The sequence below is a fragment of the Geotrypetes seraphini genome, chromosome 15, assembly GCF_902459505.1.
Source record: "Geotrypetes seraphini chromosome 15, aGeoSer1.1, whole genome shotgun sequence".
NCBI classification, from domain to species: domain Eukaryota; kingdom Metazoa; phylum Chordata; class Amphibia; order Gymnophiona; family Dermophiidae; genus Geotrypetes; species Geotrypetes seraphini.
This window is the reverse complement of record NC_047098.1, coordinates 46,902,264-46,928,268: the sequence shown is the minus strand read 5'-3', so window position 1 is coordinate 46,928,268 and position 26,005 is coordinate 46,902,264. Positions and strand designations below refer to the sequence as shown.

The following is a 26,005-nucleotide window of genomic DNA, read 5'->3' as shown; positions in this document are numbered from 1 at the left end:
GGGTCATCGTCCTTTTTTTAACAAGGAAATCTGATAACCCTATAATTGTGCATATACTGTATGTGTATATGTATAAACTAAACTAAACCTTAAGTTTATATACCGCATCCTCTCCACGGAAGTGGAGCTCGGCACGGTTTACAAGAACTTAAAATATAAGAGAAAGGAAAAGGTTTACATGAGCTTATATATAGAATGGAAGAGTAAGGGGGAAAATAGAATTACATGTTAGAGAAGAGCCAAGTTTTCAGTTGCTTGTGGAATAGTTGGAGAAAGCCCAGGTTCCGCAACGGGATAGTAAGGTCGTTCCAGAGAGACCTGTGATTTTGAAGAGAAGAGATTTTCCCAGTTTACCTGCATAGAGAATACCGCGTAGAGAGGGGAAGGATAGTTTATATCTTTGGGTGGGTCTGGTGGAGTCAGGACTCGAGGAGTTAAAGAATAGTGGGATTAGGGGAGGAAGGATGCCGTGAATGATCTTAAAAGCCAGGCAGGAGCATTTGAAATGGATTCTGGAAATCACTGGGAGCCAGTGAAGATTGGACAGGAGTGGGGAGACATGGTCAGATTTGCATTTTGCAAAGATCAACTTGGCTGCAGTATTCTGGATAAGCTGGAGTCTTTGAATACTTTTTTTTTGTTAGGCATAAGTAAATGGCATTGCAGTAGTCAAGTTTGGAGAGGATGATGGATTGGACAAGGACGGCGAAATGGTTTTTGGCGAAAGTAGGATCGTACTTTCCTCAGCATGTGGAGGCTGAAAAAGTGTGATTTTGCCAAGGAGTTGAGGTGGTCGTTGAGGGAGAGAGAAGAATCAATAGTGATGCCAAGGAACTTATTTGAGAACTCAAGGTGCAGAGCAGCGCCTGTGGGTAGTGTGAAGATGGTGGGCAGGTATTCTAACTTTGGGCCGAGCCAGGGTAATTTTGTTTTTGATTTATTTAGTTTCATCTGTACCGAGAGGGACCAGGAGTGGAGTCTCATTATGCAAGATGTAATGTTCTCGTGGAGGTTGGTGAGATTCTGGTCTGTTTCAAGGAGGACAAGGATGTCATCAGTGTATGTGTAGATTGTTTCAAGGGGGGAAAGTTGGAGGAGCTTCAGGAAGGACATGTAGATGTTAAAGAGAATAGGGGATAGGGGTGAACCCTGAGGGACACCGCAAGATGGTGTCCAAGGTACGGACATGGTGCCATTTGTGTTGACAGTGTAGGAGCGAGAGCGAAGGAAGTTTGAGAACCACTTTAGGACGGTGGAGTCAAATCCTATCTCGGAAAGTTGATAAAGTAATATGTCGTGGTGGACAACATCGAAAGCTGCAGAAAGATCGAATTGTAAAAGAACAGCGAATTTGTTACGAGAATGTAGTTGTTGAACCTTTGAAATTAGGGAAACTAGGAGGGACTCAGTGCTGAAGTTGGGTCTGAAGCCGTGTTGGTAGGGGTGGAGAATGGAGAATCTTTCTAGGTAAGAAGAGAGCTGGGTGGCGACTATGGCCTCTAGCAGTTTAATTAGGAGAGGGATATTTGCTATGGGGCGGTAGTTCGATGGTAAGGAAGGGTCGAGATCGGCTTTTTTCAGAAGAGGGGATAAGGCAATGTGTCCCATTTCTGTGGAGAACAGGCCCGATAGTAGAGCAGTATTTATAAGACTGGTAAGGGAGGAGATGGCCTGCGCAGGAATGTTTTCGTAAAGGTAGGATGGGAAAGGATCTAGGATGCATTTGCAGGATTTCAGTTTGAGACAAAGTTTAGAGATCTGGGGTTCGGATACGATTTCGAAGGCAGGCCAGGATCTATGAGCAGGGATAGGGATGGAGTCATGGGAGGCAGAGAATTGTAAGAGACAGCTGGGGGGAAAGAACTCCTTATGGTAGTAATCTTTTCATTGAAAAATTTGGCTAGGTTGTTTGCGGATGGGGGGAAGGGGGAAAGGTGGAGTCGTTTTTTGAGGTTAGGTTGCGCCAGATGTTGAACAATGTATTTTGGTTTTTTGATCTGGTGATTTTATCTCCATAGAAATTCTTCCTTTTTTTAATACAGTGTTATAGAACTTGATATTGTCTCTCCAGGATTGTCTGTCAGAAGGGGATTTCGATTTTTTCCATTTATGCTCTAGGGCTCGACATTTCTGCTTCAATTCCCTGTGGTATGGAAGATACCAGGGAGCCTTGTGGGAATAGGAGATAGGTTTAGTAGATAAAGGGGCAAGAGCACGGTAAGTGGTCCCGGAAAGGGTTACCCAGTTGTGCCAGTTGGAATCTGGATCGGCATGTTTGGAAAAGGGGGAAGTTGGTTGAGAAATTGGGACTAGAACAATTCACTCGTGATTTTTTTGCGGTAGGTAATAGAGTTAGTGGCTCGGGGTGGAGTGCCAAGGTGAGACATGAAAATGGGAAGGCAGATGGAGCCTAGAAGGTGATCAGACCAGGGGAAATGTTCCCAACGGGCCTCTTCAGCAGAAGTTTTGTGTTCGGTCAGGTCAAGGAAGCTGATGATGTCTAGAGTATGCCCCTTATCGTGGGTAGGGGTGGGCGAAGGAGCAGTGAAGCCTAAGGAGGTGAGGAAGTCTTTGAAATCAGTTGCATCCTTGTTGGTGTTATCGTCTAGGTGGAGGTTTATTGCCAAGAATCAATAGTCTCTGGAATTTTAGGAAGGCCCTTGTTATGGTCTCGAGAACGAGTTCGGAGGATTTGTTCCAGGGGGTAGGTGGGCGGTAAATTAACAGGGGGCTGAAGTTCATCGTTGACTGAAGCTAGCATGAATTCTAAAGAGGTATGGTTGCCCTTTTCAAGGAGTTGGACATCGAAGAATGATTTGTAAAGCAGAGCCAGGCCTCCTCCTTTCCGGTTGATTCTGGGAGAGAAGAGGCCGTAGTAGCTAGGGGGGCAAAGTTCGTTTTGTGTGAAAAAATCATCTTTTTCGATCCATGATTCAGTGATGCACAAGAAACCCGGATCGAAGTCTCCGAGTAAATCTTTTAGTATTTGGGTCTTATTTCGGACAGATCTGGCGTTACAGTAGAGTGTTGGGACTGGGGTGAGAGAGGCAGAGGTAAGATTGGGTAGGTTGGCTGGAGGAACAGGCTTTAGAGAGGTGTGGTTAACTCCTTGGTGTTTTTTGAAGGGATGGGTTCTGGTACGTACTAGTGCGGGGATTCTGAGGCCAGGGCGGGTGTTGTTGGAGTATGTGGAGTTGGGAAGGGTGGGGGGGAGAGGTTTTTGGCAGTGAGAAATGTTGGTGAAAGAGCAGAGGAGGAGGAGGAGGAGCCAGAAAGGTGGCTTCATGGTGGGAATCAAGGAGAACCAATGAGAGGAGGTTGGGCTGGAGTTTGAGAGGCAGGAGGGAGGAGAGTTGAGTCGAGTGAGGACTGAGTGAAAACGGGAGAGGGACAAAACTGAAGAAGAATTTGCACCCAGTTGTTTCTAGTGAGATACAAACGGGTGGGACTTAATAATTGCTAATAGTGAGATACAGACTGAGGTGGAGCTTAGCATTTGTTACTAGTAAGATAGAAAGAGAGGTGGTGCTTAGCTGGGGAACGGTGGTAACTAGACTGTACAAGCAGTAGCAGGCTATACATGTGGTAACAGTGATGGGCAATGCAGGCTATATATGCAGTGGTAAGCTAAACATACAGTAGCTGGCTATACATGGGGCTATACATGCAGTACAGACTATACATGTGGCTGGAGGGGGGGGCAGTTTCGGTGGCAAATGCACTGAAGCCCACAAGAACTCACAGCAGCCAATCACTAGTGGTTGTGCATGGGGAAGAGCGCGGGAAGGCTGCTTGTGCTCCAGTTCATCGCTGGATCACCGGGGATTTAAAGGTACATGGGGGAGACAGGAGGGAGGGTTTAACAGTCAGCTGGAACAGGAGGCGCGAAGGATCCCTCCTATCTCAGGCCACCACTCTTGCTCTGGTTCACTTCTAGATCATCAGGTCTTACGGCAGGTCCAGTGGTAGCCTGCAAGGCTTCAGGAGGGAAGGAGGAAGAGGGTACAGAGTGCAGAGCCGGGCAGGGAAACAGGGGGACAAGGAACAGAGCTTGGCAAGGAGGGAGTGGGGAGAGGCTGCAGAACCTGGCAGAGAGGGAGGGGGGCTGGGTGCAGAGTCTGGTAGGGCAGGATTGGAGGAGGGGACAGGGTACAGAGCCTGGCAGGGAGGGAGGGGGGACAGGTTACAAAGCCTGGCAGGGAGTGAGGGAAGGACAAGGTGCAGAGCCTGGCAAGGCAGGAAGGGAGGGGGGCTGGGTGCAGAGCCTGGCAGGGCACTTGAATATTAACCCCCGATTTATATATTTGTCAACCTTTTTTCTCCTTTGGGGGGGGGAAGGTTACCTCGGTTTATATTCGGGGTGGCTTATATTCAAGTATATACAGTACTCAGGACCTCTAGAATATTGCGTTCCACTCAACAAAATTGTTTAGTTATACTCTTACTGACACATTTACTTGGACATCATCTGAGATTCTATGTTTAGTTTAACTAGTTCTACTCTTTGGAACTCCTTTCCAATGTATCTGCAATTAGAACCTTCATTTTCAAAATTTAGGAAAAGTCTCAAAACTTTTTACTGATGCCTGTGGAAGCTGAATAATTCGAGGAACATGGAGGACCAGTGCGGCAAGCCAGTGTGAGCTGAAACCACAATATTTTTTCTTCTTAGAACTCGGACTTCGAATAATTTGCAACCTTTGCTTTTTCTTTGTATCTATTTACTGTTGTTGCAAATTGCTAAGAGGATAACTATTATTTGGCAGTATATTGTGGTATGCTGCCTATGCCTGCTAGCAGTGTCGCAGTAACAGAGAAGTCATTTGAGTCTAACATGAACTATGAACCACAGTAAAAAATGCACATTTCAAGATTTGAAGTTGTTCCTTCCAGAACCTCTAGCAGGAGTAAGAGTGCAGACTTGCCTTTAGCACAGAACACACATCACAGTAAAAGCTATTCCTTCAGTCACCAAGGAAGGAGTTGCAGAGTACCTAGAGTAACACCTGCACCTGAAGGTTTGGGGCATGGTAGTAACTTTTTAAACGCTAAGGCAGAGCTGTTAGACGGGAGGAATGCACGACAGTAATAGTGCAGGGAGCTCTCGGGGCTCGGAATTTAGCAGCTGATAGCTATGGAGCTGGAGGAAGCTGGACAAGAGGTCACAGATTCAGAGAGCCCGGTAAACTAGCCCATGGAAGTAGAGTTGTACACAGCCTGCCAAACCAGGAGCAGTAAGATATGGAAGTTTGCTGCCAGTTAAGGCAAGTGGAAATTGAGTTCTTGCTTTAGAACACAGCTAAAGTTTTGTTTTGTGAAGTGAAAAGACTTTCTTTTTACCTGCTGGTAACCCTTGCAAAAGACTGTGGATTACAAGTGACTGAAAGCAGTGGAAGGTTTCTCCCTTTTGAAGTAGGGGAAGAGCTAGCATAAGCCCAGTGAGAGTAGGGAGCTTTGTGTTAACCTTGTGGTGAGACTGAGGGTTTATTAATTACCAGTTCCAGCACACAAAGCACACTCTCCAGCCAGCACAGAGACCCGTTGGTGACCCAGTGCCCTAGCACTGGAACAGGCTGTGCTGTAAGTGCATGCAAACCAAAGGAAAGTTAAGAACATAAGAATTGCCGCTGCTGGGTCAGACCAGTGGTCCATCATGCCCAGCAGTCCGCTCACGTGGCGGTTCTCTGGTCAAAGACCAGCACTCTGACTGAGACTAGCCCTACCAGTGTACGACCTTGTTCAGCAGGAACTTGTCTAACTTTGTTTTGAATGCCTGGAGGGTGTTTTCCCTTATGACAGACTCCGTAAGAATGTTCCAGTTTTCCACCACTCTCTGGGTGAAGAAGAACTTCCTTACGTTCATACGGAATCTATCCCCTTTCAATTTTAGAGAGTGCCCTCTCGTTCTCCCTACCTTGGAGAGGGTGAACAACCTGTCCTTAACTACCAAGTCTATCCCCTTCAGTACCTTGAATGTTTCGATCATTTCCCTTCTCAATCTCCTCTGTTTGAGGGAGAAGAGGCCCAGTTTTCTAATCTTTCGCTGTATGGCAGCTCCTCCAACCCCTTAACCATCTTAGTCTCTCTTCTCTGGACCCTTTCGAGTAGTACCGTGTCCTTCTTCATGTACGGCGACCAGTGCTGGATGCAGTACTCCAGGTGAGGGCGCACCATGGCCCGGTACAGCGGCATGATAACCTTCTCCGATCTGTTTGTGATCCCCTTCTTTATCATTCCTAGCATTCTGTTTGCCCTTTTCGCTGCTGTCGAATATTGCGCGGACGGCTTCATCGACTTGTCGATCAGAACTCCCAAATCCCTTTCCTGGGAGGTCTCTCCAAGTACCGCCTCGGACATCCTGTATTCGTGCATGAGATTTTTGTTACCGACATGCATCACTTTACACTTGTCCACGTTGAACCTCATCTGCCATGTCGATGCCTATTCCTCGAGCCTGATTATGTCACGTTGCAGATCTTCGCAATCTCCCTGCGTCTTCACTACTCTGAATAACTTCGTATCTTCTGCAAATTTTATCACCTTGCTTGTCGTACCTATGTCCAGATCATTTATAAAGATGTTGAAGAGCACGGGTCCAAGCACAGAGCCCTGCGGCACCCCACTGGTGACGCTCTTCCAGTCCGAGTATTGTCCATTTACCCCCACTCTGTTTCCTATGCTCCAGCCAGTTTTTAATCCACGTGAGTATTTCACCCTCGATTCCATGGCTCATAATTTTCCGAAGTAATCGTTCATGCAGAACCTTGTCGATCGCCTTCTGAAAGTCAAGATAATAAAATGTCAACCGGGTCTCCCTTGTCTATCTGCCTGTTTACTCCCTTGAAGAAGTGCAGCAGGTTTGTTTGAAGAAGATTGTTTGTCTCTTGTTGTTATAGACTGGTCATGTGAATCATGGAGGTTTTGTGAAGCCAGAACTGTTTGCTGAGAAACTTATCTGTTTTAAAAGGTGTATGCATTTTTGCTCTTCTGCATTGTTGATTTTTTCTTTCTTTTTTTTTTTTTCCTCTTTGGACCAAAAAAGACTGCATAAAACTTTGGGGACTCAGAGCAGTACTCGGAGAATTTTTTTGTTGTTTTGCCTTGTTGCTTGAAGGACCATCTCTAAAAACTGGATAAAGGAGCATTCTGACACTAGGAACACTATTTTTGACTTTGGGGGGTTTTCTTTTATGGCCTCTATATTGCTGCCAGGAAGCATGATACATTTTTGAGTTTTGGACTGTGTTACCGATAAAGTATGGTTCTTGCCAAGCTCCATAAAGGTTGTTGGTATTGGTGTTTTAAACTTAGAACTCCTAAATCTCCTAGAACCCTGTGTGTCCCAGGAGGGGCACATAGGAAATCCTGTCACGTGTCACTCCAGTATCAGCTGGCCTAGGGGGTGGCTGTGATAATATCAAGTAGAATTAAACTTGAAAAAAAAACTTCAAATAATCTGGTCATCTCATTAACAATAGAGAGGGCTCTGTCTCACTATCATACAAAAAAATCATTCAGAACCTGTATAACAAACCTGTCATAACCAAAACAGCACTAACTCGAGTCTGAATAGCAATGACTCTATCAATGAACAGGTAGCAGTGCAAATGCTAGACTGGACTGCAGAACAGCATTACTATTCTTCCCAGTGGGAAAAGAGGCGTGAGCTAGGATCGAGCCCCCCTCCCTTATTCCCACTGATGCTGCTTTCTACCCTTGAGGAAGGTTGTTCTATTTTCTGTTTTTCTCAGGTTCTCACTTTGATCCTTAAGGGTTAGGGCAGAGGTGGGTAAGCTTACACTCAAAATTTATGAAAGCAAAATTAAACAAGGACGAGAATAAATCATCAAGGAGGCCTTTTGCTAAGCTGCGGTAACTGCTATTGCATGCTTACTGCTACTTAAAATGTCAAACTGCAGCACATGCTCTAGTGTTTTGTGGTAAAAGCCAAATCTGCGCGGTAAATAATATTTACTATTTTCTTTCTGATGGGGCATGTTGGGGCAGAGAATGGGGAGAGGTGATTAGTGAAAGGCAATGAAGAAAGACCTTAAAAGCTAAGTGATGGCTATTGAATTTATCAAATTATGTATTAAAGAAAAAACTTACAATTAAAAAATTTGAAATATAAAATGAATGCTAGAAATATTCAATAAAAGGTGGACCGATGGAGATAGATACAATCAGAAGATTGTATTCTGAAGGTCCATACAATAAAAATAAGGATACCAAACTAAAAGATTTACCCTATAGTTTGGATAAGTGGGTTCAGCAATACAACTGTATACTGGTACCTATAGTATGTAACTGAGAGTGATTGTACTAGTAAATAGTGGTTCTAATTTTCATGGGGCAGAGAATGGGCATTCTTGTGCTAATCAGTTAATGCACGCAAACTGGTTAGCACAGGATTAGCTCATGAACATTTACCTACAAAATAGGTGTTGGTAAGTGCACACATGCTAATGTTTTACTGGTCACTCGCTAATGGCAACATTAGCACATGACTCAAGTTACTTCACAATCAAAAAAATTCCTTCAGGAGTAATGCAAACAAATACCACTAACTGCTCCCAATGGCCTAGATTCACTAAACCTCCAAACTGTGCACGATCTGTTTCCGTTTGCATGCCGGCCGACGAATTCAGTAAAGGCCTGCATGCAAATGGGGACGATCGTTAACACCTCCCTACCCACGGCCAGGATCAGTAGAGAGCGATCCCTGCTCATGCACACACCCTGACAGGAGAAGCAGCCTACTGTCACTACTCAGCACAGATATCTCTTGCCTGCTCCCAGACTCTCCTGCTCTCTGCTGCTGTTCCCTGCAGTGCAAGCCCGGGGTTTTAAAGCGGGCCTGCACTGCGGGGAACGGCGGCAGAGAGCAGGAGAGTCCGGCGAGCAGGCAAGAGAGATCGGGGCAGGCAGGAGAGCCTACACAGGGCCGACACACTGGCCCTGCCCGACACCCCCCCCCCACACACCCCCAGGCCCCGATCTCTCCTGCCTGCCCTGCTCTGATCTCTGTTGCCTGCTCGCCGGATTCCTGCTCTCTGCCGCCATTCCCTGCAGTGCAAGCCCGTGGTTTTTATTATTATTATTACGAAATCGTTTTTATTGGTAAAGAGAATAACACTCACAACCACAGAACACAGATAAGGATTGTAACTTTCCCAACAACAGGCTTTAAAGCGGGCCTGCACTGCAGAGCAACTGCGGCAGAGAGCAGGAGAGATCAGGGCACATCAGGCAGGAGAGTTTGCAGTAGCCTGACGGCCCGGCCTGACACCCCCCTGAATTAACCCTGAATTAACCCCGACTGGCCCTACCGCCTTATCCACGACCAGCCCACCCCAGGTCAAGCCCGGCCCACCCGCCCCGTGTACCTTAAAAATTTTTGGGAGCAGGAGGGGTGCCCGGTCCCTCCTGCTCCTTAGGGCAAGGCTCCTCTTTGGGAGCAGGAGGGGGTGCCCGGTCCCTCCTGCGCCTAGGCTTCCATCTTCGGGAGCAGGAGGAAGTGCAAAGTCCACCTGCAACCCGGGGGCCGCTGCGCAATAGCCCTAGGAAAACAAAATCTACACCATGCAGAAACCTAGAGAGTAAAACAGGAGAGGTTGATGTGTTCTACAAGCAGAGTAGCAGAAACTATACACTAGCAAAATTTTGTTAATAGATTGAAAATAAAGGAAAGCTCTTACCAAATATAGAATAAGAGACCACAATTCTAAATAGAAATATGCATACAAAATATGAACTCTTGTGTACTTCAGCCTCACCTTCTCCCCTCTTTTTCCCTGCACTACAGGAGGAAAAGGGAAAGGAGTAGCTGAATTATGGAGCACAGTGGCTGTTCTTTCTTTTTTTGTTCTGTTCACCCTAACCTTCCCATTTCTGTGCCCTGCATGCTGTCCAGAAGTGGAAGGGCTAGAGCAGGGTTTCTCAACTCGGTCCTGGAGTACCCCGTTGCCAGTCAGGTTTTCCACAATAGAGGCAATGTAATAATAACTTAATTTTTCTATACCGCCAACATCCAAAGAGTTCTAGGTGGTTCACAAAGTAAGAGGACTGAACAATTCATTGATGAAACAGGACACATAAGAAGCCACAATAAAATATACCATTTTATAAAACTACTAGTTTTTTAGCCCAATACATTAATGGGTGCTAGAATAGATGTGTAGACTTAGGCATTTCTTTCTTTCTTTCTTTTTCTTTCTTTCTTTCTATCTGTCTCTCTCCCTGCCCCCTTTCTTTCTTTCTGTCTCTTTCCCTGGCCCCTGTCTGTCTTTCTTCTGTCGCTCTCCCTTCCCCCTGTCTGCCTTTCTTTATTTCTGTCTCTCTCCCTGGCCCCCTGTCTGTCTTTCTTCTGTCGCTCTCCCTTCCCCCTGTCTGTCTTTCTTTCTTTCTGTCTCTCTCCCTGGCCCCCTGTCTGTCTTTCTTTCTGTGTCTCTCCCTGCCCACTGTCTGTCTGTCTGTCTTTCTTTCTTTCTCTCTCTCTCCCTGCCCCTTTTCTTTCTTTCTGTATTTCTCTCTGTCTCTCTGCCTGTCTGTCTTTCTTTCTGTCTCTAACGGGTGCTAGAATATGTGTGTGTGTGTGCTGTATTTATTTCTTTCTCTCTCTGTACTTAGCCTGTTTCAGTATTTCTGTATTTTTTTCACATCTGCGGGAGGAGGAGGAGGCCGTGGCGTGCGGGATGGCAGGGAGTCCGGGGTTGGGCGGAGCTGTAGGTGAGACCATTTTATTGGATTAAGGCAGTGTATTTGTGGCTGTCCTTCATTAGGTCTGTGCAGAATGAGCGAAGGACTTTTTTTTACCCAAAACAGGACTAAATGCCTATATATACACAGATTTTATTTTATATATATGATTTTCCAATTAAGGTCTGAAATATATTTATTTTTAGTGGGGGAGAGAATGGAGGAGATGGTTGTCCATTACTGAACTGTAAAGTAATCTTATTTGGATCATAGATTTAAACTCAACATTTGGTGTTTCTTGCAGATTAATTATCTTGTTTTTGATATATATATATATATTTTTTTTTTTTTTTCTCATGCAAAATCACTTACTTTGCCTTGGAATTACAGTCGAGAAGGCTGCGCAATATCTCTGTCAGTCTAGGCAAGATTTGCTTCTCTTTGTTTTGTGACAATTTAGGCTAAAATTAAACAGAGAGCTGGTGCTTTGAAAAGAGTTTTTGATGGTGACTCAAAACCGGTGCCAGCGCCGCAGGCAAATGAATGACTCGGTCGGCTCCTTCTCCCTGCGCACGACCACCTCTCCCAGGGCTGTCACGGCGCACCACCTCCCACCCCCGGACTGCCACAGCGCCTGCCCACCTGCCAGTCTCACGCTCCCAGCCGGGGCTTCTGAGCGCCGTCGCCCCAGCCAGTCGTCGGCTGCCTTGGTCTGTGCCGCTCCGCAGCGCTAGGCGGGCACAGCCCATGCCGCTGTCACGCCAACCCGCCACCGAGCAGTCTTTCCTTCTCTGCCGGCGGGGACTGCCAGGGCCTGGGTGCGGCGGGGAAAGGAGGCTCTTGCCTAGCCGGGGCCGGCCGAATCCGGGCCTGCTCTCCTTCCCCTAAGTCCCGGCCCCTCACTCCGCGCCATCTAGCGCATGCGCACTCTTGCCACCACATCCCAACGGATCAGGGAACACGCGGCGAGAGTGCGCATGTGTACGTACCGTTTTATTATTATAGATAGTATAGTATGAATAATATGATATAATCATCGATCAGGTAACAAATTTTTTAAACAAATAAGCCTTAATTAATTTCCTGAAAGTGCAATAAGATGTAGTCTGTCAAATCATATCATCTAACCAGACTTGATAGGCCAAGGTTCTATTAAAAAACTTTTTATAACGGCAATTTTGGGGATTAGGAAAAGTAAATAAACCAGAGCACCGAATAGACTTAATTGGACTATACAGTTCAAAATGAGAAAAAATGGAGATAATCTAGATAGCAGTTTATAACACGTGCAAGCAAATTTGAAAAGTATTCCAGCTTCTATTGGCAACCAGTGCAGTTGGTGGTAACAAGGGCTGACATGTTCCTGTTTTTTCAACCTGAAGATTAAACGGACAGCTGTATTTTGAATTAGCCTTAGTCTTCCTAGGATTGTTTTATAGGATCCCAAGTCTATTATATTGCAGTAATCGAGAATAGACAAGATTAATGCCTGAACTATTAGTCTGAAAAAAATAGGGTCAAAATATTTTTTGATGGTACGCAATTTCCATAATGCAAAAAAAAAATTTCTTAATAAGCATATCGGTGTGCAAATCAAATTTATGCATATTCATTATGGATATCCTGAAAACATGATTGGCAAGAGGGTACTTCAGGACTGAGTTGAGAAACACTGGGCTAGAGCTGAAACATTTTTTGGAAGGGTTGTGTCTGTGGAAGAGGAGAACAGGCATTTTGCGCTCACAAGAGTGTCCGGATTAGGTTGCACTAACTGGTTAGCGCAGGATTACTGTGTGAGCCCTTACCACTTACAAAATAAGCATTAGTAAGTCCTCCTGCAGTAATTGTTTTTAATGGCCGTGTACTAATGGCTTTAAACAGTAGACTATGCTACTTTAGTTTTAAAAAGTTTATTAAAAATATAAAAAAAACAAAAAAATGAAAGTGCAAAGACTATATGCATAAGCCGGTGATGAAGACCACGTAATTCTTCCCGTTACCAAGTTATATATAGCGGTGGAGTGGTGAGGCTGTGGCCTTTATGTATATAAAAGTGTCTATTACCTCGTCGTTATTCGGGATTTGATGGTGAACATTAATGCATGGCCATTAAAAGAAAACATGGAAAAAAAAACTGCTTAAGGGCACACTAAGGCCTCCTTTTTAACCACAGCGCAGTAAAAGTACTACTAAGCTCACTAATGTTTAAATGAATCTTGGTGCTATGCAACTTCATTTGTGGATTGAGAAAATATGTATTATATAAACCTTCTTACATTGGGCCCCTTTTATAAAGCTTCAAATGCACCGAAGCCTATTCAATTCCTCTGGGCTTCAATACATTTGCTGCCACAGACTCACTACTATAGCTTTGTATAAGGAACCATAGACTCATTTAACTCCCCTTTACAAAATTGCGCAAGAGGTTTTCAACACTGGCCGGCGTGCTGAATTTTCTGCGCTGCTCTGACGCTCATAGGAACTGTTTGACCATCAGAGCTGCGCAGAGCATTCAGCATGCCGCCAGCGCTAAAAACCTTTTGTACAGTCTTGTAAAAAGGTGGGGGGTTAGTGAGGTGCAAAAAACCCCCAACATTCTGAAATACTGAACTGCATAGAAACTCGTGAATTTAGATTAATTTTCATCAATGTTAAATAAATGTTTGTCATAAAAAAATCATTAAACGATTATAGTGCATTATGTTTTAAATGCAACCGTTGTAAACATACATCTTTGTTTCGTTCCAAATATAGATACATCAAGGAATATGGAATTTCACAAAATGCATAGTACAGGAAATGAGCCTCCATTGGTGTTAATGATTGGCTACAGTGATGGGATGCAGATCTGGAGTATACCAGTAAGTAGAGTGTTTTGTTCTGTTTTTTGGAAAATATTCTCTGACGTTACAGATTGTGAAAACAACAGATGCTAAATTATGTGCTAGCACCAACTTAACCAAGTAGATGTAATGTGTTGAATATAATTGAAGCTGGGAGCAATGTTGGAAGGAATGATGTTTCAAAATCTGTTATAGTAAATTAATTTTTGAAATGAGAATATAACATATATAATCTCATAAGAACATAAGTAATGTCTCTGCTGGGTCAGACCTGAGGTCCATCGTGCTCAGCAGTCCGCTCACGCGGCGGCCCAACAGGTCCAGGACCTGTGCAGTAATCCTCTATCTATACCCCTCTATCCCCTTTTCCAACAGGAAATTGTCCAATCCTTTCTTAAACCCCAGTACCGTACTCTGCCCTATTAATTCCAGGTGTCCACCACCCGCTGAGTAAAGAAAAACTTACTAGCATTTGTTTTGAATCTATCCCCTTCCAATTTTTCCGAATGCCCTCTTGTTCTTATATGATTTGAAAATTTGAAGAATCTATCTCTCTCTACTTTCTCTATGCCCTTCATGATCTTGTAGGTCTCTATCATGTCTCCTCTGAGTCTCCGCTTTTCCAGGGAGAAGAGCTCCAGCCTCTCCAATCTTTCAGTGTATGAAAGGTTTTCCATGCCCTTAATCATTCGTGTCGCTCTCCTCTGGACCCTCTCAAGTATTGCCATATCCTTCTTAAGGTACGGTGACCAATACTGAACACAGTACTCCAGGTGCAGGTGCACCATTGCCCGATACAACGGCAGGATGACTTCTTTTGTTCTGGTCGTAATACCATTTTTAATAATACCCAACATTCTGTTTGCCTACTTCGCGGCTGCTGCGCATTGCGCCATTGACTTCATTGTTGTATCCACCAGTACACCCAAATCTCTTTCAAGGTTACTTCCCTCTAATACTAATCCCCCCATTTGGTAGCTGAACATCGGGTTCTTTCTCCCTATATGCATGACCTTGCATTTCCCTACATTGAATTTCATCTGCCATTTATTCGCCCACTCCTCCAGTTTGTTTAGGTCCCTTTGTAGGTCCTCACACTCTTCCGTAGTTCTAACCCTTCTACAGAGTTTAGTGTCATCCGCAAATTTTATAACTTCACATTTCGTTCCCGTTTCCAGGTCAATAATAAATACATTGAACAGCAGCGGTCCAAGTACAGACCCCTGCGGAACTCCGCTCGTGACTTTCCTCCAGCCCGAGTAGTGACCCTTCACTCCAACCCTCTGTCTCCTGCCTGCCAACCAGTGTTTGACCCATCTGTGTACGTCCCCTTCCACCCCGTGGTTCCACAGCTTCCTAAGTAGCCGCTCATGGGGTACCTTGTCAAAGGCCTTTTGGAAGTCAAGGTAAATGATGTCTACAGGTTCCCCTTTGTCCAACTGGCTATTTACCCCCTCAAAGAAGTGCAGTAAGTTTGTTTGGCACGATCTTCCCTTGCAGAAGCCATGTTGGCTCGCTTTCATCAGCCCATTTTTTTCAATGTGCTCACAGATGCTGTCCTTTATCAGTGCTTCTACCATCTTGCCTGGAACCGATGTCAAACTAACCGGCCTATAGTTTCCCGGGTCTCCTCTTGACCCCTTTTTAAAGATAGGTGTAACATTTGCTATCTTCCAGTCCTCCGGAATCTCTCCAGTTTTCAAGGATAGGTTGCAAACTCGTTGGAGTATTCCCGCTATCTCATTTCTTAGTTCTTTTAGTACCCTAGGGTGGATTCCGTCCGGGCCTGGTGATTTGTCGCTTTTCAATCTATCTATCTGTTGGAGGACATCCTCATGGCTCACCTCTATTGCTGACAGTTTTTCTTCTTGATCACCATGGAAGATCACGTCGGGTTCCGGTACACTGGATGTGTCCTCGCTTGTGAAGACTGACGAGAAGAATTTGTTTAACCTGTCGGCTACCTCTTTTTGCTCCTTTATCACTCCCTTTTTGTCTCCATCATCCAATGGTCCTACTTCCTCCCTCGCCGGTTTCTTCCCTTTAACATATCTGAAGAATGATTTGAAGTTTTTTGCCTCCCTGGCCAGTCTCTCTTCGTATTCTCTTTTCGCTCTCCTAACCACTTGATGACATTCTCTTTGGCATTTCCTGTGTTCATTCCAGTTTTCCCCAGTTTGGTCTTTTTTCCATTTCCGGAATGATTTTTTCTTGTCTCGTATCGCTTTCCTCACCTCATTGTTTATCCATGCGGGGTCTTTTGTTCGGTTCGGTTTTTTTTGCAAATTATGAGACAATTGTTTTTTAAATATGGAAGAAAGGCAGAGTTCAAAATAGGTGAATCATTTTACATACACTTTTCCCTCCGTATTCGCTGTGATAGGGGATTCACAGACCCGCAAATACAGAAAAACCGTGAATAACTTTTTCATGTTATTTGCTGTTTTTTATTAAAAACCATCGTGAATATGGTGAAACTGCGAATAACATGGTGGGAGACCTGGCCTGTTCCTGAAGAAGAGGTGAAGAAAGTGCTGGGAATCGGCAATTTTCTTTGTAAACGCTTGGAATCAGCGATTTCTCTATGCAAGCTAATGTAATTGGGGGGGTGGGGGGAGAAGCCATCAAGCTAAAAACCACAAATAATCGAACCCGCGATTGCTGAAACTGCAAATATGGAGGGAGAAGTGTATGTACATTTCAATCTGAGGCGAGGTGAAGAAAAGTATGTGAGCCTCAAGAGTTGTTAAGAACAATCTTTATTCAAAGACCCAACTTGGGCCATGTTTCAGCAAATGCCTACTTCAGGGGTCAACTGTGGAGGAGTGTGTGGCACAGTGGTTGGAGCTACAGCCTCAGCACCCTGGGGTTGTGGGTTCAAACCCCGCGCTGCTCCTTGTGACCCTGGGCAAGTCACTCAGTCCTCCATAGCCCCAGGTACATTAGCTAGATTGTGAGCCCATCGGGACAGAGAGGGAAAAATGCTTGAGTACCTGATTGTAAAACCGCTTAGATAACCTTGATAGGCAGTATATAAAATCCTAATAAACTTGAAACTTGATTATTGTTCAAAATAGTTCAGTGTTTTATGATCTAACATATGTCCAATTCTAAGAAAGTTGGACTCTATACACACTGTTTTTCTACATAGCAATCAAGCTTTGAACAGCAATGTGCTTTTTGTAAATAAGATACAGCAATGTGCTTTTTGTAAATAAGATCTTAAAAATGAGCAGAGAACATGGAATAGAACAGGGGTGCCCAGAAGGTCGATCGCGATCGACCAGTCGATCACAAAGGCAATGTGAGTCTATCACAGAGCCCATCCCGGGCTCCGCGATAGACTCGCGTTGCCTTTGCGTTCTCTCTGTTCCCCGATGCAACAGTCCAGCAGCAACTACGGAAGTGAGGGGCAAGCCAGCTTCCCCCTCCTCCCCCCGACGTCAATTCTGACGTTGGAGAGGAAGTTCTGGGTCAGCCAATCGCTGGCTGGCTGGCCCAGAACTCCCTCTCTGATGTCAGTATTGACGTCAGAGGGGAAGGGGGAAACAGAGAGAAGTTGGCGGCAACAGTGGTGGAGGTTTGGTGGCCTGTTTCCAGACATCGGCTTGGGGGCCTGTTTCCAGATGACAGCCCCGGTGGTGGCTTGGGGAGAAAAAATAGGGAGACAGAAAGACAGAGAGGCAGAATGGGGAAACAGAAAGACAGACAGGGAGATAAAAAGAAAGAAAGGGGGGCAGGGAGACAAAGAAAGAAAGAGGAGGGGGCAGGGAGAGAGGAATGAAAAGGGGAAGAGAATGGAGTGTGGTAGGGGGCAGGGAGGGAGAGGAAGAAAAAGTTGGATTCATGGAAGGACAGAGATGTTGGTTGGGGAATGGAATGAGGTCTGGAGGAGACGAAGCATGCAGGAGGCAGAAAGGAGGGAAGAAATATTGCATGCACAATCAGAAGAAAAAAGTGCAACCAGAGATTCATGAAATCACCAGACAACAAAGGTAGGAAAAATGATTTTATTTTAAATTTAGTGATCAAAATGTGTCCATTTTGATAATTTATATCTGCTGTCTATATTTTACGAGACAAGAAAAAATCATTCCGGAAATGGAAAAAAGACCAAACTGGGGAAAACTGGAATGAACACAGGAAACGCCAAAGAGAATGTCATCAAGTGGTTAGGAGAGCGAAAAGAGACTCCTTTTACTAAACCGCAGTAGTGGATTTTAGCGCAGGGAGCCTATGAGCATTGAGAGCAATGTATTCAGCGTAGCTCCCTGTGCTAAAAACTGCTATTGCAGTTTAATAAAAAGGGAGAGGGTATATTTGTCTATTTTTGTATGGTTGTTACTGAGATGACATTGCATATTTTAAAGTCATCTGCCTTGACCTCTTTGAAACACCCCTCCTCCCCCGGAATATAAATGATAATTAACATTTTCTCTGTGTACAGTGTGCTTTGTGTTTTTAAAAATTTTATTGTTGGTAGATCATTTTGACTTGTTGATTGACTAGCAGCTTGCTACAAATATATCCCAGATTTGGATTTCTTTCTATCAGGGCTAGTAGGGTTTTTATGACTCACCCGATACTGAGGCTTTTTCTTTCATTTGCACAAATTTCTTTTGTGTTTGAAATTGAATATTTTTGTGGAGCATTTTTGCTTTATTTTGTGTTATTGTTCTCCACACTTCACATTTTTTGATTTCAAAGCAGGTAATTGTCTCAAAATGGACAAAGAAAGTCAATTGCAATTTTCAAACAGCTGAATTTTATATGTTCTACACTGCATCTTGTTCAAATAGTGAGGGGTCTTGTTGGAGGCATTTGAGCAGAACTAGGGTGGGCCCAAAATTAGGATATCTTTCAACGATAATGGAATGGTAAGAAACGTCCGAGGCAAAAAAGGAGGATGGTTTTATCTAAATCTATTTCAAACATGTCCAGGGCACAAAAAGGTGCCCTGACTGAGCAACTGACCACTGAAGGGTTGAAGGGATGACCTCTCCCTTGTCTCCAGTGGTTACTGACCCTCTCCCACTTCCCTAAAAAGTGAAAATGACTGTATACCAAGTTCTATAGCAGCATCAGCTATTATGGCCATTCTTAACAGAGCAGCAAGCAAGTATAAGGAATAGCCTACTGGCTACTGCAGTGGACTTTGAACAATGGGACCCAGGTATAACTCTCATTATTACTGTTCAAATGTACAAACCCTCCTGGAACATAGAAATACATACTGTACCTGAATTTATAAGACACCTGCAAGCGTGATGGCGATTGTAGTAGTGTAGCTTTTAGATATAGCAGGACTAAATTCTGTATATGGCACAAAAAAAAGAATGTGAAGTGCTGTTCTATAAATGGAGTTGGGTACCGTTTATAGAATAGTGTTTGGTGCTGGGATCTGCTCCCAGTTTTCAATGTGAGGATTTACACCAACTGAAACCTAATATAAGTCCTTGCGCCTAAATTAGGCATTGATCTGCCTAATTCTGTAACGCTGTGCATAATGTCGAGGAACACTCCAAACCTGCCCATTCCCCTTCTATGGCCACGCCCTCTTTTTGGATCTGCACGTAACAATTTACACACACATCTTTCTAGAATAGCAACTAGAATATATACATTAATTTTAATTATTGCCAATTAGTACCCAATTATCAGCACTAATTAGCTTTGTTAAGGAATTACATTGAGTGTACACCCAAGTTTACATGCACAATTTTTAGCAATATAAAGGAATTAAGGTGGAATTTGTACTTGGGTCTCAAGATTCAGGGCTCCTTTTACAAAGGTGAGCTAGTGGTTTTAGCGTGTGCTTAGCATGTGCTAAAATGCTGCACGCGCTATCCGCTATGCCTCCTTTTAAGCAGGCGGTAGTTTTTTGGCTAGCGCGTGCTAATTTTGTGCGTGCGTTAAAAACGCTAGCGCACCTTCGTAAAAAGAGCCCTCAAAGTCCTCTGCACTGACCACTAGGCTGCTCCTCTGCTCTGCAGGGACGTCTGTGTGGCCATTTTTGTACAAATGATGCCAGATGGGTATTTTTGTGTTTATCTTTTTGGAATTTATATTTTGGACGTTTCATTTTGGATGCTTTCAGTGCGAATCCTCATGTATTTTCAAACTGGAAGTCCTGACCTTTTTTTCTGTTCAAAAATGTATGTGTGATGGGACTGTGGGTTTTTTTTAGTGTTTTGAGCAGGACTTCCTAATTCAGATTTGGATATTCTTTTAAAAATGCCCCTCCGTGTATTTTACTTTTGGATATTTTTGTGACAGCAGCTTTTGCCATATGTTTATGTACCAGCATAAAATTGCAGAAAAGTCTCTTGCTGTTGGCTATTTAAAACTGTATTACTGAAAGTAAACATTAGATGTCACTAAAATGTTGGGAAGGGAAGTAGAGTGGAGAGGGTTGGAAGAAATGAAGTGAAACTTTGAGGAATGGGGCATAAGCAATGTATGTAATCAGGTGATGAGACTTTGCATTACAATTCAGTGCTGTTTATGCTGACCCCCCCCTTCAGAATATAAGTTCTAAATTGTAATTTGTGAAGTTATCTATTCATTAATGTCATTGGGCTGGAGAGTAGCTTTTTTTTTCTATATGACATGGGTACACATATTCCCTTTCTTCTCTTGTTGTGACTATTAGGAAGCTGTAAGGGGACTATACGCTAACTATGATATGTTGTAAGGCTCAATGTTCTACTGTTGGTGGGTCATGTGGTACATGCCAAACTCTGAGATGGGAGAATGTTTTATCTATTTATTTTTATTGAAAACTTATATTGTAAAATCAATGCCTTTACAAAATAAGAGTACCCAACAAATAGATACATAAACGTATACATACAATACAAATGTTCACTTATGGTACAAAGCCAGTTGACCCAAACTGCCCCTCACCATCCAACCTTCCTACCCAAGATCAAAATATTTGCACAAAAACTCTTTTCAAGAGAATATAGGTGATTAATGATCTGGTTGACTGTCATCGTTTCCAATAGCAGCAAGGTAAGTTCCAGTAACTTTCTGGCCCCTCCATTTGTTATTGACATCCCAAACTTTATGATCGGATTTCAAGGCATTGTGTCTTAAGAGCTGTTAATTTAGACATTAAATTTAATTGTTCTAGTTTTGCTTGAACCAAGGAGAGATCTGGAACAGCTGTGTACTTCCATGCTATTGCCACTATAATGCAGGCTGCCATAAAAATGTGAGCGGCCAGTTTATGCTTCTCTGCTGTCAAGCCAGGAAGTGGGACATTCCATCAATGAGCAATGTTTATTCACTATCTGAACCAATAACTGCCCTATTTCCCTCCCAAAATGTTTAATTATTGGGCTTGACCACCAAATATGCTGAAAGTCTCCTTGGTATCCACACTTTCTCTACCATAATCCATCTGCTGTTCCATAAATAAGTTTGGCTGATGGGAGAATAATACCACCTGCAATACATTTTATATCAGTTTTCTGTAGGATTGCGTGACACAGACAGTTTAAAGAGACATTTTATAAATTTTCTCCCATCTTTTTAGTTAAAAAGAATTCCTGATCTTTATTTCCCATTTCATTTTATAAGGATTATTGGAGCATCTAGGAGCAAAAGAGCTTGATATAAGTGAGATATCCCTCCAGTCCAACTCCAGATTGAGATGCACATTCTAGGACCGTCTCTACTAGATGCAGCTCTGATTCTGCTGTCCTTTGCAAAAAAAAATGTGAAGTTGGGTATACTGATATGAATCCCAAGTGTGGAGATCATATTCCTCCTGAGGATCTTCAAAAGGAAGAATTTCATCCTCCTTCCAAACCTGTCCCAGGAATGGAGATCCTTAATTACACAACCCTTACAAATAGGTTCCAGAGCACCAGAATAAAATCCTGTGCTAAAATGATAGGGTATGTAAAAAATACATAAATCGGAGAAAGTACAGTTACTTACCTGTAACGGGTGTTATTTGAGGACAGCAGGTAGATATTCTCATGTTTGGATTACATCACCAATGCAGCCCTGGCACAGGCTGTTGAAGTGTGCTAGGACTTTTAAGAGCTGTGAGATTGCCCACACCACACATGTGTAAGTTGCTCCATATCCTCCTCCATTCAGTGAGTTCTGTAGTTCATCTATAGCTAAGAAGCCAATAAAGGGAGGCAGGAGAGTTGTGAGAATATCTGCCTGCTTTTCTCAGATAACACCCATCTACATATGCTTTATACTAGGACAAGCAGGCAGGATATGGGACTCCCTAACTTCTAGGATCATGCCTCTGAGAAGAGGGTGATTGTCAATATTATGAGCCTGGTGGGACGTTGGCTTCTAGAAGAAGAATAAATTTTGTAGAACAGCTTGGCTGAATTGGCTGTCATGCCCAGAATGGGTCTCCAGGCAGTAGTGGGACATGAAGGTGTGAACAGAGGACAAGGTGGCTGCTTTGCAAATGTCCTCAATAGGATTAGAAAAGAGATGAGCTACTGTAGTTGCCATGGCACGAACTCTGTGATCCGTGATACAGCCATCAAGTGGCAGTCCTGCCCTCGTATAGCAGAAGGAGATGAAGTCCGCTATCTATGTTGAGATGGTTCTTTTGGTGACAGGCTTTCAGTCTGTTGGGATCAAAGAATAGAAATAGCTAAGTGAAGGTTCTGTGAGGTTTAGTATGATCCAAATAGCAAGCAAGAACTCCAGTCCAAGGTATGGAGTCCAAGGTATGGAGTGTTGATTCTGGAAAGAAGACTGGGAGCACAATGGACTGGTTGAGGTGAAAGACTACCTTTAGGAGGAATTTAGGGTGGTTATGAAGGACGACCTTGTAATGGTAAAACATCATGTAAGGAGGATCCGATACAAGGGCTTGGAGTTCACTGACTTGAAGTGCGGATGTGAAGGAGATGAGGAAGGTCACCTTCCAGGTAAGATGTTTGAGGGATGAAGATGGGAGAGGTTTTAAGGGAGGCTTCATCAGAGCAGACAGAATCACGTTAAGGTCACAAGGTATAGCAGGTAGCTTGATAGATGGTCTGGTATTGAGCAAGCCTTTCATAAACTTTGAAACTAAGGGATGTCAGGAGACCAGTTTGAGAAGTCCTCACGACAATGAAGTAGATTCTGTTTGAGATGGTCTGCAAGCCAGAATCAGACAGGCATAAACACTTCTGGCAGGGGGCAAGTGCTGGGGTTTAATGAATGGGTAGCACACTACACTATGAAATCTATTTTAAAGTGATAGGAGCATTACGTGGAAGGTTTCCTGGAGGCTTCTAGGATGGCTGACATTGGAGCTGAGAGTGCAATGGCACTTAATGGTTGGGAGATAGGCACCATGTCATGAAAGACAATGAACGTAGATTAGTATGGAGGAGGGAGTCCTTGTTCTGTGTCAGCAGTGTTGGAAAGATCAGGAGAGTGATGGGCTCCCTCGTTGTGAGCTGCAGAAAGAGAGGGAACCATGGGGTGCTATAAGTATCATGGTGGCTTTTTCCTGCAGTATGAGCAGAGTCTTCCCAATGAGAGGGAATGGAGAGAAGGTATACAAATACTGGTGGTGGTGATTGGGAGCTTAGAGCTGGGATCAGAAGAGTGGGAATTTGTGATTGTAAGGGGAGGGAAAGAGATCCACTTAGCTGTCTCGCAGTGGTGGGATTGGGTAACCATTTGTTTGCAGCAGTCTGTGCAATCTGTCAGGGAGGATATTTTGTGTACCAGCTAGATAGACTGCTTTCAGGAAGATGTGGTGGGGGATTGCCCAAGACCAGATTCTGATCACATCCCAGCAGAGTAGATGAGAGCCAGTTCCCCCCCTTTTTGTTTAAGTAGTAGATGGAAACTTGGTTGTCTATGCAGTTGAGCACAAATTGATTGAGATGGTACTCCAGGAAGGCACACTGTGATCTGCTTGCAGCTCAAGGAGCTTGATATGGAGAGTTCTCTCAGAGAGGCTCCACAGGCCTTGGATATGGAGGCTGTTGAGGTGGGTTGTCAAGACCTTCTGGTGCTGTGGTGCCATGAACATAAGGCTTCTGGAGAGGTGGGCATGTGATACCCATTATTGAAGTGATGTTCACAGGGTGGAAGTTATTGTGATCTGCTGCAATAGATAGCTGGTTGGGTCACTGAGGTTCCCTGATATGCAGGTGGGCAAATGGAACAATGTATAGTAAATTGTGTGTGTGTGTGGGGGGGGGGGGGGGAGCATGTGGCCAAGAATTTGCAGTGTATGATGAGCTGAGACATGGCGGTGAGATGAGGTTATTCGGCAGAGCTGAGGCAAGAATGCTCAAGTCTGAGTCATGTCTAAATGGACTCCAATAAATTCCAGGCTGAATGTATTGGAAATGGTGAGTATCCATTCGAATGCAGAGGTATCTCTTATGGGTGAGGAGAACGGGGATATGAGGATCAGCGTCTTTGAGGTCTTGAGAGCATAACTAGTCTTTCTGTTCCAACAGTGGTAACAGGGTTCCCAGGGAACCATGCAAAATTTTTCCTTGACCAAGAATTTGTTGAGGGCTTTAAAGTCCAGTATTGGATGGATGCTTCTGGTCTTCTTTGGGATGAGGAAATACTTGGAGTAGAACCCCTTGCCTCTCTCCTGCAGTGGAACTTCCTCTATGGTGTTGAGCTGGAGAAGGGCAAAGAAGGGTCTATTGCTGGGCGCTGAAAAGAGACTCGCTTGGAGAGTGGTTTGGAGATCTGGATAGAAAGCGAAATGCATTACCCTGCTTTACCACCTGAAGGACCCATTGGTCTGAATTGATCTGGGTCTAGTGCCAATGGAAATGGACAAGGCAGCCTCTGATAGACAAAGTAAGAGATGGAGGGTAAAGCTCTGTAAGAGAGTCAAAAGGACTGTTGCTTGGCCAGAAGAGGCAGGGAGACTTTTTGCTTCCTTTGTTGTCTAGGGCATCATTAAATTGGTGGACGGGAGGATGTAGCAGACTGGGTGGTATCTGTGTCTCAAATTGAAAGAAGAATATCTCCTGGACAGCTTAGGCTGAAGAAATCTAGAAGATGATAAAGAAGTCAAGCAGTCTATGTGACGCTTGATTCTCTGGGAAGTCTCCTCAATCCGGTTTCTAAATAAATCTTTCCCCATGCAGGGCATGTTAGAGAGATGATCTTGCACATTGGGATTGAGATCTGTAGCCAAGCTTGCCTGCACATCGCGATGTAGACTGCAGAGATTCGGGAGGTAATATCAAACGTGTCAAAGGTAGAACGTGCCATGTATTTTCTCATTGCTAAAGAGATGACTGACTAAATGCCAGTAAAATGGAACATGGTCCATTGGGATATACTTATCAAAACGGAACATCTCTCCCCAACCATACTCACAACTAACATGCTCTCTCTTCTCTCCACTGCATCTCCATTTCTCCCTCTCTCATCACTCTCACCCCTCCTGCAACAACTTTCCTTCCTTCCCTCTCTTAACCCCACTCACAACTAACATGTTCTCTTCCCATACACCATTTCTCCCTCTCACCACTCCTGCAACAATTTTCTTTCCTTCCCTACTCACAGTTAATATGATCTCTCCACATACACCATTTCTCCCTCTCTCATCACTCTCACCCCTCCTGCAACAATTTTCCTTCCTTCCCTACCCCAACCCTACTCACAACTAACATTCCCTCTTCCCATGCACCATTTCTCTCTCCCCTCCACCTCATGCCCATTTCTCCTTCTCGCATCACTTGCCACTCTTGCAACAGTTTTCCTTCTTTCCCTCCCCCCAACCCCACTCACAACTAATATGCTCTTTCCCCATGCACCATCCGTTCCCTCAACCTATCTATTTCTCACTCTTTCATCCTTCCTGCAACATTTTTCCTTTTTTCCATCCCTCCCTCCTCCAACCCCAGCCCCACTCACAACTAACATGCTCCCTTTTGCTTCGTGGCAGCGATTCCTACATGAAAACTCAATATACATGAACAGACTAATAATAGTCTAAACTAGACGATGGTATCAATAAAATGTAAGGAAAAGGACCTCAAACACCCAAACTACGGGTCACACCCCGAGTCTTTCTGGGTCATGAATATTATCATTAGTTCCAAAAACCTCACAAGATAATTTTATTATATTTCTTTAAATCAACAACTTTTATATTTTATTTATATTTTTTCTATATTCAAACTTGGATAGTAAATGAAGCTTTAAATGGAAGAAACACTTAGCTTTGAACACCCATTGGAGAATCTGACATTTCAAATGGGGCTTCTTCAGGGGTTAGTGTTTCATTTGCTTCCTTAAATCTACTGTCCACCAGATAAAAAATAAAGTCCATTTAGACAAAAATTGCTTGGTTAATAAACTGAAAAGAACATACCCTGCAAACAGTAAGTGAACTACTCACTGTTGGGTGGCGGTGTTCAGACTGACAGTACAGCTGAAGTTACTTTTTCAATCATGGCGCCTGCTATTTAGCAAGGACGCCGTCAAAAACTAACAAATCA

At 44.0% G+C, this 26,005-nt stretch overlaps 1 protein-coding gene across 10 annotated transcripts in view; it reads left to right on the top strand.

Annotated features, from left to right (window-relative positions):
• The window catches only part of BCAS3 (BCAS3 microtubule associated cell migration factor), a 1,368,214-nt gene that overhangs the window by 37,489 nt on the left and 1,304,720 nt on the right, over positions 1 to 26,005 (top strand). For all 10 annotated transcript variants that reach the window (XM_033921865.1, XM_033921866.1, XM_033921867.1 and 7 more), the window contains one exon: positions 13,453 to 13,559. In XM_033921865.1, the coding sequence (XP_033777756.1) occupies positions 13,453 to 13,559 (107 nt within the window). The remainder of the gene's footprint in view (positions 1 to 13,452; positions 13,560 to 26,005) is intronic.